The 12976-nt window shown below is 44.6% G+C and overlaps 1 protein-coding gene across 1 annotated transcript in view; it reads right to left on the reverse strand.

The window, feature by feature from the left end:
• Nucleotides 1-12976, reverse strand: part of FKBP8 (FKBP prolyl isomerase 8) — an 89117-nt gene that overhangs the window by 59408 nt on the left and 16733 nt on the right. Inside the window, exons 2-5 of the mRNA XM_069217900.1 lie at nucleotides 11730-12087; nucleotides 11003-11172; nucleotides 7968-8056; nucleotides 6115-6332 (exon numbers count right to left, since the gene is read on the reverse strand). Coding sequence (XP_069074001.1) covers nucleotides 6115-6332; nucleotides 7968-8056; nucleotides 11003-11172; nucleotides 11730-12048 — 796 coding nt within the window. The 5' untranslated portion in view covers nucleotides 12049-12087. The remainder of the gene's footprint in view (nucleotides 1-6114; nucleotides 6333-7967; nucleotides 8057-11002; nucleotides 11173-11729; nucleotides 12088-12976) is intronic.

The raw sequence follows: 12976 nt of genomic DNA on the forward strand, positions 1-12976 counted from the left end.
AGACCTGCCACGAGCAGGCCCAAAGCACGGGATGGCAGACTACAATCTTATAACCTGGAATGTCAGGGGGATGGGCACTCCGGCCAAAGGACAAAGAATTTTATCATTCCTAAAGAGAAGGGGGGTGCAGATAGCAATGTTGCAGGAGACCCACTTGGCACTGGGTGAGGGAGAGAAACTAAGACAGAGGTGGAGGGGGCAGGTGTTTGCCACGGAGTATTCAGCTTACGCAAGAGGCGCACTGATCTGGATTAGAGCGGGGGTCCCACTGACAGTCGAGTCCTCTAGCATTGACAAAGAGGGAAGGTTTGTGATACTGGAAGGGAAACTACATGGGACACCGTTAGTTCGGAGTTGCATTTATGCCCCCAACCAAGATCAGATCCCATTCATGACGGGCTTATCAAGACACCTCACCCGCCAGAGCACAGGGGAAGTATTAATAGGAGGGGACTTCAACGCAGTACTAGATATAACCATGGACAGGTCTATTCCACTGCTCCAAGGGGCAACATCAATTAAAATAGCACAAAATCTAACTGAGTGGTTGAGTACTTGGGGGTTAGTGGACATCTGGCGGGTGCAGCACCCGACCGCCAGGGACTACTCATTTTACTCGGGCCTCCACCAAGTGCACACCAGAATTGATAGGGTGGTCTGCACTCCAGGACTGGCCCGCGATATGACCCAATCCAAATACCTTGCTCGCACAATATCGGATCATAACCCTCTACTACTAACAATGAGGGTATCACGGGACAGACCGCCCATCCCGTCATGGAGACTGGCCCCCGGGTCACTCGAGGACCAGGCATATAGAGAGGCACTGCGCAACCACCTAACAGAACACATTGAAACTAACAGGGGATCCACTCCCTCCAGGGCCATGGAGTGGGAGACACTCAAAGTGGTGACGAGGGGTTTCTGTCTTGGGCAGTCGGCGGGAGTGAGGCGCACACTAGAGAGGGAGCTAACCGCCCTGGAGGAGGTCATACACGAGGGGGAACTAAGGCAGGGCCCGGCAGCGCAGGGGGATGAAAAATATAATCAAGCACGCAGAGAACACTCACAGGCTGAAGAAAGGCTAAGATGTCATAACATGCAAAAATACCTAGCATCCATACAATCAGAGGAGGGGAGGTCGGGTAAACTGTTGGCATGGTTGGTGCGCTCAAACGGAGCTAGTGAACCCATCACAAGTGTGCTGGATAGAGGGGGAAACCGCAGGCTATGCCCAGGCCCCATTATCGACGCATTCAGGGATTATTACCCACACCTGTATAGAAGACCTAACGACCTGGAGGCGGTGACATTCGACAACTACCTGTTACAGATCCCCCTACCGGTGCTGGATCTCGAGGATAGGGACAAACTAGGAGGGCCAGTGTCCATGGAAGAGATAAATGATGCCATAGCGCAGCTGGCCCCTGGGAAGACCCCTGGTACAGACGGCCTTCCTATGGATTTTTACAAGAAATATAAATCCTTACTGACTCCCTGCTTGGCGGAGATGTATGCGGAGGCAATACAAAAGGGGGAGCTGCCATGTACACTGCGTGAGGCGCTGGTAGTCCCACTCCCCAAGACAAACAACAGGGAAGCTTCGGTGTCCAACTTCCGCCCGCTATCCATGCTAAATAGTGACTTCAAGATCTTCAGCAGGATCTTAGCCGGCCGACTGCTTCCCCACATGTCCACACTGATACATGCTGACCAAAATGGCTTTATTCCCGGTCGCAGCACCTCTCTAAACCTTAGGCGATTCTTCTCTATCTTACACATGCCCGAAGAACTGAAGCCGCCGGCGGGGACCCTGTTGGCGGTGGATTTCGAGAAGGCATTTGACTCGATTCGGTGGGACTACCTGAGGTCGGTGATGTTAAAAATGGGTCTGGGAGAAAACTGGGTTGGATGGGTGGACCTGTTGTACTCGTCCCCGCTAGCAAGGGTGAGGACGCGTAGAACAATCTCCAGAGCATATCCGATGTTCCGTGGCACTAGACAGGGGTGCCCCCTTTCCCCGCTGCTGTTTGCCCTGGCAATTGAGCCCTTGGCGACTCGGTTGCGGGAGGTGGACAGGCGGGTCGAGTGGGGGCCAACTGAACACATTGTCTCCCTTTATCCTGACGACATACTAATTTATCTTAGGGACGGCCCCAGTGGTATCCCTTGGGCACTTGGGACATTGGAGGACTTCGGGGAAGTTTCGGGACTGCGCCTAAACCGTGGCAAAACGTACGTGTTCCCTTTAACAGCAGGTTGCGAGCGCCCATCAACATGCCCGACAGACGTGAACTGGGCCCCACGGTCCTTCAGGTACTTGGGTATCCAAATATTTCATGAGTTGGGAGATCTCAGTGAGGGTAACCTTGGCAAAGCGATTCGATCCTTGAGGTCCTCGTGGGGTTTTGGCGCTCCCTGAAGTTATCAATAATGGCCAGAGTGGCACTATCTAAAATGATCATGCTTCCCAGACTCCTCTACTACTTTGTCAATTTACCATTGTTGATCCCCCCCCGGCATGGTTTCGTGACCTGAATGTATTGCTCAGAGAGCTGATTTGGGACAATGGACGTAGACGCACTGCACTCACGACCACTTGTAGGCCGACCCACATGGGAGGACTGGGTGCTCCCGACTTTGAGGCTTATTACCTGGCATCCCAACTGCAGTGGGTGTCCGGCTGGCTGGCGGGCAAAGGACACCTGGACCTGTGGACTACCCAGGGGGTAATGGATACGTCATGGATTGCGACACACATGACAGGCAAGAAAATAGTCCTGCCTGGAAACAACAATGTTAAAAGTCGCAATGGCATGCTGGAAGAGATGCGCAAAGAGGGTAGGAGTGGGCCCACCATACTCGCCGGCCTTACCGCTTTCGGCGCTGATTATGGAGTCTGGGGGGAAAGGACCGAGAGGCCTGGGTCTCGGTCCCTGGACGAGTGCTGGGATTGAGACAGTGGGTGGACTATTCGAGGGGGGGGAGTACTGAGGGGCTTCGCTGATCTAACGGGTGTGGGTGTTCCCTGGGGTCAGTTTCTGCTCTTCGGGAAGTTAGTGCACGCACTGAAGGACCACTGGTGCACGATAAATGCTGAGCCCACTCCGCACGGAGTGTTGCACCTCCTACTAACATCAGGGGAGGAGCCCCACTTGATAACTAAAATTTACCGAGCCCAGTTACAATCCATATTAGATCCCTTGCAATCATTGAGGGAGCGATGGGGAGGCACGATTGGGCGGGACTTGTCTGACTCAGAATGGAACAAAACACTGGCCTACCCCCGGACGATCACGCGGAATGCGCGGTTAAAATACATCCAATATAATTACCTGCACAGAACGTACCTAACACCGCACCGACTATTCCGTATATTTGGGGGGCCCCCCAGGATGTGCCCGAGATGTCGGGGGGGGCGAGGCAGACTTTGACCACATGGTGTGGGGGTGCCCAGTACTTCAGGTTGGTTGGATGGAGATATTGTCTATTCTGTCCCAACTACTCGGTAGAGAGTTACTCCCTACCCCGGAACTGTGCTTACTGGGTCTCAGGCCGGCAGCACTAAACGGGAAAGTGAGAGGGCGTTTCCTGGACCTAACCCTGGCCCTTTACAAAAGACTGATCTCAAAGGGCTGGAAATCCTCAGACCACCCCTCACTGGCTGAGTGGAAAAAGGATGTTACGAAATGGTCCAGGGCTGAACTACAGGTCCTGAAGGCTGAAGAGGCCAGGGGCATCCGACAGCTTCCTATTGCCCCGGCCTGGGAAGACTTAGTGGCGAACTGGGATGGACTACTCAAGAGAGCAGCAGCCCCAATAGGAGTGGTGGGAGATTCTTAGCACACCTTAGTGGATTGACCTGGGGGATGGGACCCAACGAGCCACTAAATACTATATCACTTTTAGATACGGGGTGAAGCAGACAGCCTATTGTCCTCCTCGCACGTTGGCGCGCCTGGCCTCCCCTTACATGCTGACATGCTTTAATTCCTCAAACTCCGCTGGCTACAAATCCCACCCACATAACGCCGTAAAGTTGTTCTCCTGTTTCGTTTACTTTCCCCTTCCCCCCCTTTTTTTGTTGTTTTTCTCTCCCTTTTTTTTTTTTTTTTCCCTTTTTCCTATTTTGCTTCGCTCTCATTCTCCCATACAAAGTACAGCGTAGAACGGGTTTAAGTTGACTGATCACATACGTGAATTAAATTGATAGAATAGGATTGCGAAGTGAATAGCACGGTTTGTCATAGGGTAGTGTATATCAACACCAATATTAACGAATGCATAGAAAATGTTAACAATACCAAAGTAATAAGCAACGAAACATGTATAATGTGTGCCACAAATGCAGACTGTTTAATTTTCACATACAACAAATGCAAGTTAACAACTCGAGCAAACATGCCGTTGTAAAGCAACAGAAGGTTAATAAAATATATATATTTTTTAAAATATCTCTCAGAAAATCATGGATTTATTACATTTTATCCATCAGAAAATCATGAATTGATCATCTGAAGAATAGGATTGTGCAGTACAGGAGGCGTCGGTATCTGGAGTTGCTCAGACTCTACCCTAAGGCCCTACACACCAGTGCTTTGGTGCTGCTCCAAAAGGTCCAAAAGGTCTGTTTTTAACAATGATGGAAGATCTACTTTTCTGTAGGTATTTGCACTCATTCAATGACTCACTTGCTCAATGTTACCTATTCACATATTGAAATGTTCCTGTGTCCCTCCTACAGTCATGCCTGTAATCCAATCCCCCCCCACCAACTCCCATGGACACACTACAGCTCTCACTTCGTCAACCAGTGTAACACAACGGAACATCGTTCTCCCCAAGCAGCCACAGTCTCTGAACTCACAGCATCCAGTAAGCAGGGGTCTGTGGCTTGCACTGTTCCTCCCCACAGTGTCTCTCTGCCACTTACCCAATCTAACATCATTTTCACTTAGCAGCTCAAGACTCTGAAAGCCCATCACTTATGGCCAGCGGTCTCCGTGCTACGCCAGCTCTCCCTCACAGACGGTACAATGCACTGCACTCACTCTACATTAATCTCTGCCGCAGCTCAGGAACCTACAATCGTAGCACCAGACCGACACAGGCGTTTACCCTTGTCTATATGTCCCATACCCCTACGTATTTCCTGGTCAGGCCCAAAACTAAGGCCACATCAAAAGCAGTATGAACAGATCTTACAACATCATCCCAAATCAAGTCTTCCTTCACATTTTTAACAGCGCTCTGTAGCAAACAACAGAACTACCCACGCTTATCCCAGTTATAAATAGTTATATTTAAACGACCAGCCAACAGAACCCTTTCTCCGTCTGCCGCTCTCTGGTCCAGATGACATGGGTTGATGTACCTGCACTTATAACATATCTGGCGCATGATGTCCAATACGTTGGCAGCACTGGATCGCCTCCTGTCATTCAACAGCTTTCTAATAGTGGCTGTAGAACTGGCCACAACAGTCCAGTCCTTGTCTAACCAATAAATAATACACTTGTAATCCAGCCTGCTTTTCTCTAATTGGGAATCCTCCCCCAGGAAATGCCATGTCCTCCACTCTTTCTAAGTGTTTCCGTTTGATTTTTGGGGCTCAAAACATTGGACTTCCTAAAATTGTCAAACTCAAATAAATTATATAGGACCAGAGATTAGTTCTCGGGAGATACTTCATGGTACTGGTCACCAGGTGCAGAGGAGGCTACTTCCTGCAGGTGAAAAAAGCTGAGGACGAAACATCTGCAGTGGACTGCCAAAACCACTGTCTCTCATTCTCTTCGAAACAATGTCAGAAATTATTTTAAATGAGAACAAGAATAGTAGAGTCAATACCCACATCAAATCAAACTCTTCCTCAGACATTGGATCCACACTCAACTGTTTAGGTCAGCTGAAGTCAGTTTCAACAGAGTGAGAGGATGCAAGGACAAATGATTACAAGCCACTGGTTTGTCTTGTCTCTTTTGAGAACAATATCAATGGAGCACACGTTTGGGAGCTTTGAAATGAATCTGCTGGTCACCAAGAGTTGGGCAGCAGTCACCACGCATTGATTACATCAATTTATGTAAATTAACCTTAATGAGCTTTGCTGACCTTTCGAGCTGGACCGAATAATCCGTAGAGCAATATCGTACGAGTTGATTGCAAGAACATAATCTCCTTGCTGGTAGTAGAAGTTTCCACGCTCTCGTTTCCGATTGGCCAATTCGATCTTGTCTTTTCCAACCAGAGTCTCCAGATCAGGGCCATCCTTTACATCCAATAACTTGACTTCAAGGTGCAGAGTTGCGTCTGGAGGAATGAGTGGGCTACTGTTCAAACACACACAAAAAATAGATACGGTTAGGAAGGTACAATCGAAGAACAGCTGAACAAAGCATAATGCGTCCACATGTCTTAACAGGGCCCACTTGGACCATAACAAGAAGAAATAAGCGGAATAATTCTCACATGGTCGTGCTTGAAGGATTTCTACATGTAGCAAGAATGTTCCTATGTTTCTTTAATATTTTCTATTGAGGATCATGTTTTCCATCAATAATTCCTTATTCCATTGAAAAGAAAACCTTCAACACATTGATCTCATTATATAACACCATATACCAATACTTGAAACTTCCACCACATGTACGTATGATTATGTGTATCAAAATACACTGAAGCGCCCGCAAGGTGATACGGGAAGGACCATTAAAAACACCACAAATAAATAAATATATCACTCCTCTGAAGCAGCACCACCTTAAAAGCTTCATGGTCAGGCAAAAGCAGATATGTCTCAAAGGCATTCTAGAATTCTTATTAAAAGACTGGGATCGTCATATTTAAAGACCAATATACATTTACAGCAACACATTTTTACTTTACGACCTTGTCCAAAGCATTCCTCACTGAACACCGTCATACCTTACTGCTTTTGCCTTGTTCTGAAGTGAAACACCTTGATGAAGGTCTCCAGATTAATGAACACAGAGAATAGGGTTTCTATTGTCCACAAAAACAGATGTTTTAATCATTTATTTTTCTTTGCATTGCACTGAAAAGGGTTCACAGAACTAGAGTACACAAAGCAAGTGTGGAAGCAGGAGAAGAGCAGAAAAGAAAGAAGGCATATGAATGATAGTAAAAAAGAAAAAGAGTGCAATGAAGGTCCATTAGAAGTAGGCAACTTAAGATAACCAGGAAACGATGGAGAAACTGATCTTGTGTCACAGTGACTAATGCATTCACTCTGTTAATCTGTGTTTGATCTCATGGTCCCAGGTTTAAATCTTGGTATGCCCACTCAGCCTTTTATCCCTCCAAAGACGAAAAAATGAGAACTACTGAGTATGACAACAAAAACATCTTATATCTGCAGAGAGCGAGAGAGCTCAGTGGTGAAGGCACACTCTACAGATGTGCCAGTTATGTTAAACCAAAAATGCATAAAGAAAAAGCAAGTGTGTTGCTTGTGTGTAATATCGGACAAACCCAATAAAAATGGAGGACAAACCTATCTCAATCATTTTCTTCACCTCAGTGAAAATGCATTTTACAAAGGTTGGAAAAATAACTAAAAACATTTTCCTCCGTGTTTGAGCACTCACGCGACACAGCACTAATCCAGACTTTAACGTGTGTAAACAGGAGCGAGTCGACCAAGAAGGTACATGGCTTGGGGCCTGCAGTGGTCATCTCCAATATATTTAAAAAACACAGTCAAACACATTGGAAAAATAAAGAACTATATTAAAAAAAAAAAAAACACTTTAACTTCCTATAGGAATGACGAGGCTAAGAAATAATATTTGCTGAGCTATTATTCCATTTGACTTATACAACTGACTGCTTGTATAAAGGAGACCAAACCATTGGTTGCTCTTTGGCTTGCTCGTTTTCTAAAACGAAAGTGACACACTTTTACAACTGAAACACAAATGTATGTAATGTAAAACTATCATTACCTTCCGTGTTTCCCATATGCATATTTTGCATCAGACACAATTAAGGATTTTTCATCCAACTGCATAAGTTGCACGCTGAGATCAAGGGCCTGTAGGGGATAAAACAAGAACATTCATCAGCAGTGACAAAGTAATAATTATTAGAGTCAAAATGTAGTCAGCCACTTTTGGACCTAGTTGGTTCTCCGTTTTAGCTTCATTTTACACATTTTAGCTAGCATCGCTTTTAGTAGTAACATTTTACACACTTAGGCTTGCACAATATTACTCTAAGAATACATTTTATGAATTGCTTGTTTTACTTAGCCTTTTTCGCCACTGTAATCTGTATGGCTAGGAACACAGTACAGGATATCCTAGGGCTTCCGTTGCCCGTCTGGAGATCGCTTCTAACATCTAGCCACATCATTGCATGAGAGCTTGCCTCTAATGTTGTGTTGGCTCCCATTGTACCAATGAGACGGCTGGATTCGGGCGGCAGCACCACCACCAGGTTGTGGGGAACCGATTCCAATTCCACGCCGTGTGAAAACTGTTGGCCTAAATCTTCCGGCTAGGTAGCAGTACCTCACCAGCACCTAAACGTGGTGGTGATTTGTGGCAGCTGTACGTATGAGATTCTGATTGCTCAGGGAAATCGTGGTGTAACAGATCTCATCCTTTTCTCTCGGTTATACTCGTCTCACACATGCAAAAGACAAACAGAAGCAAGAATTGGTTCAACACATTTTATTGACTAAGCTGCCATCTAGATAAAATAGCATGTACTGCAATAATTATGATGATAAAACATAATAATAGCGATGCTGTGACAAGTAGTGAAACATAAGAAAAGTCCCACCATAGTGTCAGAATGCTATGGGTTGGAATTCCTACTTACACCACTAAGGTACTACAAGAGCACAGCAGTGTTAGCCCTAATCTGCCCTTCAGGGTTCCTAGAAAGGCACCAGCCCCATACCTCAATATGGTAGTGGTGAAGAGGGCTGTTGGTCTACTGAGAGTCCTCTCCTGGGTAGTCGGAAAAGACGTCAAGTCTCAGCAGAAGGCTGCAGTGAAGCGACAGCATGCAGTGGCAGTTTTCTGGCTGGAACTCTCCCTCTTACGTATAGGGGGAAGAGGGATGTTTTAAAATAAAACAACTGGTGTTCTGAGAAAACCGCCCTATCGTAAGAACACGTATGTTTGCTGTGAAGTGCTAAACATTGTGGTGTTCCTACTTTGTACTGACAACAATATCAAGTATAGCCTTGAGCAGCGTACAGAACGCAAATGGCCTACTAAGAAGAATGAAAACAGTTTCCAGGCTAAAAGTGTATGAGATAAAAGAAATAAAACACCACTGCAGAATGAAGCTTCTCCTCAGAAATTAAAATGAATAAAATAAATTATTAGGCTAAAGGGCAGGCCTATGGCTAAAATAACATGCCCATAAAGAGCTCACTAAAATAATCTCATGACACTAACACAGTGTGGCTTGGACTATATAAACTATGCACTCTGTTCGCAACAGTCTCGGGACAAATGCTGTGGTCGACATGCAGCTCTACTGCTGGTGCCAATAATCAAGTTTACAGAAAAGATTGCCATCTACACTACAGGCCGAATCCTAATTCAGTTCTTCAGGTATAGTGGCTAAGGCTATCCTCTTAGATCGGGCTATGGCAGACGGTACTCTCACTATGCTCTCAGTATAGGGTTAATGACCAGTAGGAAGCTAAAGGAATCATTTGCCATGGATGGACTGTTAATTCTCTTCACCACGTTCGTAATGCTGACAACATTGCTTTATTTCATGTGCCTAATTAACACAGCTCATTCCCTCTAAAACTACAATTGTTTTAATAAATGTATTGAAAATGTATCTTGTATTTCTCATGTGTTTTCCCTGGGCATGCATGATTAAGACAACAAAAGAGTAAGATCTATTTCCAGGATTCCCTTGTAGATCAGTGTCATGTTCAAGTTGTCATAATCACTTTCCACCTCGGTCAGGTTATGAGTTTGGGTGAGGCACTGTAAACAAGCCAGGAACTGGGCGGGCAGTTTCTAATGGTATGGATGGACTCAATCCCCACAGTCTGAATTTCTGCCTTCCTACTACACAGTCCTATTATTTTACTAGGAACATATAACAAAAACTCTGCCCAAATATCCCATCTCCTACATCCCTCTTCATGCCCACTCAGATATACATGGGAAGGAGACATCTAGCTGCTCCATGGGAATGCAGTGCTGGTTAATGGACAGTTCTGGCGAGGTGCAGACATTCTTGCTGAGGTCCGAATACTCCTGGTGAGACATGAAGGCCTGGACACTCTAGGAGGTAGTGCCCATACAGATGCAAGATCATTTGGATACATCTGCGATTTCACGTGATAAATCAAGTCTTTGTGATGTTGAAGGGGCCGTTGCTTCTATAAGAGTGTGACAACGAAATGTGTAAGGATGGACAAAGAAACCAAGACTCTTCCAAGGCGAACAGAATGAAGAGGCAACAGGCAGAACCATATTCATGCATCCCCTACCAGGTCTTTGGCCAGGGCTCATGGATTAAATGCACTCTAAAGGAGGCTGCCTCAGAAACAGTCTGTCAAAAGGAAATACCTTTCATATAGCCTTTTATGCAAATCTGAAGCCCTTGCTGGACAAGGCATAGTTTCTGCATTTAGCCTAAAGGTTTGTAATTAGTGCTAAATACAGAACTCCGTAACCTGTGCTGGACACGTGGGTATATGACAAATCCCAAATGGAGAACCCTTCTGTTTTCTTTAGTCAGAGACTTAATAAACTTATGTGAAGGAAATTTTGGTTTATAAAAGAAATATCAGGTAGTGCCTTTAGGAAACCATGCGCACGTTAAACACAATTTTCACATAAGAGCTTGACAGATAGGAGAAGGTACATTCTGAGAAAGAAAGGGAAAAAAAAGAGCTTTCTTTTTGGCAATGAAAATGAAGGAAGTACCGTGTGAATAGTGACAATAAACATTTACAAGATGACAAGCGAAATCAATCACAATCCGGTGTACTGACCTGCATGACATCACCATCACCCAAAGTGAATGTGAGACTTGGCTGCTCCTCCACCAATGTGCCATCTTCCAGCTGTGTTGTGAGCTGTATTGTGACTTCCTGGCCACTCTTTGGCCGGCTATCCACTCCTTTTCCGATCTCCAAGACCTTCTTCTTAAGCAATCCACTTCCTGCAGATAAGATACGAAAACTAATATTACAACCGAAGGGCAGGCTTTGGCAAAACGATAGACCCATGGATGTCGACAGACTAGACACACATGGGAGTTTTATGTAGACTATGCTTACTCCTCATTCAAGAGAAGCCTAGTAGTGAATGACATTGAATTGTAGTGGTTTACCACTGCCTTTTTTCAGCCATTAATATTTACTGAATTATAGATTGAGCTGATGCAGCAGATATTCCTTGTTGTAAACTCGTATACAATTTCCAACTTGTATTACTAATATAAAATTCTCTAAAATGCTTTTCGGCACATATTGCATTTCAGCCACACCTCAATTTTAAATTTAGACACAAACAACAAAGACATCTATTTACCGGAGCCAAAATGGCTTTAAAGAAAACTCACATTTCCCAAAAGATCTGCCTGAAACATATGATTGGGTTGTCTCCACTCCCGTCCAAATAGTAACTTAAAGGAGCTGACCAGTCATCAAGTTACATATTTTCCAAAAGGTTGGTCCCATTTACTGTCTAATAATAAATATTTTAAGATTGACTTACCTAAGATATCCAACCACTCCTCAGCAGCAGGTTTAGCCTCTGGGACCTCTTCCTCAACATAATCAGACTTCTGCAGTTTTGGCTCTTCATCAGAAGCACCTGCTTTCTTTGTGGTCCCTATGTCTTCCAGCAGAGGCAGCTCACTCAAATCGTCATCTTCGCTGTCAATGATCTCAAAGTCCTCTGTGCTGTTGTCCAACAGCGATGACCTCCTTGGATGCTTGTTTTGACTATCTGAAGAATCCAGAGGGCTCCCACCACTCCCCTCTGAGTCGCATGCATCAGGGACATCTGACTGGTTCTCCTCAAGGGAAGCCATTGATTGAATTAGGGAAATTAATCTAAATCTAATTGGATTCTACAAACCAGAGAAAAAGAGTCAGAACTAATGCTTGGGGTGAATCGAAAATATGTCAAAGCTGAAGCAAAATAAATTGAATGACATAACAGGTGCAAGCTCTAACCAAAATAACAGCAACTTGAGTGGATATTAGTGGTTTTAGATAATAGGATGTTTACAGGTTTTTCGGTTTGTCTTTCAGATTTCCTCAACTAGCCAGCTTGATTAGGCTATTGGCCATTCTCATCTGATTAGGTGCCTCAATGAAAGCCCCTTTTATCTCTTTTGACAGGTTTGTAATACTCTTGGTAATGTGTTTCTAACACCATCTTTACACATCACTTTGTTAGTTACATGAAAAGTAGTAAAATGAACAAAACATATTAAATTTGTTCAACAACAAAAACCTTTTAGATGCTAGAATTTAGAAGCAACTTTAAAATCAATTGTGCTATAGGTAAAGTTCATTGAAAACTTCACAGCTTTATCTAGCAAACATTCTCATATTTCTGTTACTGTACAATTAACATAAGAGGCTACTTAAAACTCACTACACATCATAGTTAAACAATGCCAGAGTGTGATGAACCAGAAGGCAGCGTGAATCACGAAATATATAGTGCATAATTTGAGTCAGTAGATGCTAGTGGGGCCCATTAGAACTCATTTGTGGGGACTTCTCTTTCATCATCAGACATTAAACTAGAGCAAGAAAGCAAAAAAAAAAAAAAAAAAAAAAAAAAAAAAAAAAAAAACCACACAAGAGGGAAAGATGAAGGAAGAAAGAGGCAGACAAACTGTGACAAAGGGAGAAGAGTGGGGGATGATAAGTAACCTGCAAAAGTGAGATACCGGGAAGCGAGTGCCTGATGGTGGATTAGAGGCATGAGGTGTAATCAAGAATACT

This window comes from Pleurodeles waltl, chromosome 12, assembly GCF_031143425.1.
Source record: "Pleurodeles waltl isolate 20211129_DDA chromosome 12, aPleWal1.hap1.20221129, whole genome shotgun sequence".
Lineage (NCBI taxonomy): Eukaryota > Metazoa > Chordata > Amphibia > Caudata > Salamandridae > Pleurodeles > Pleurodeles waltl.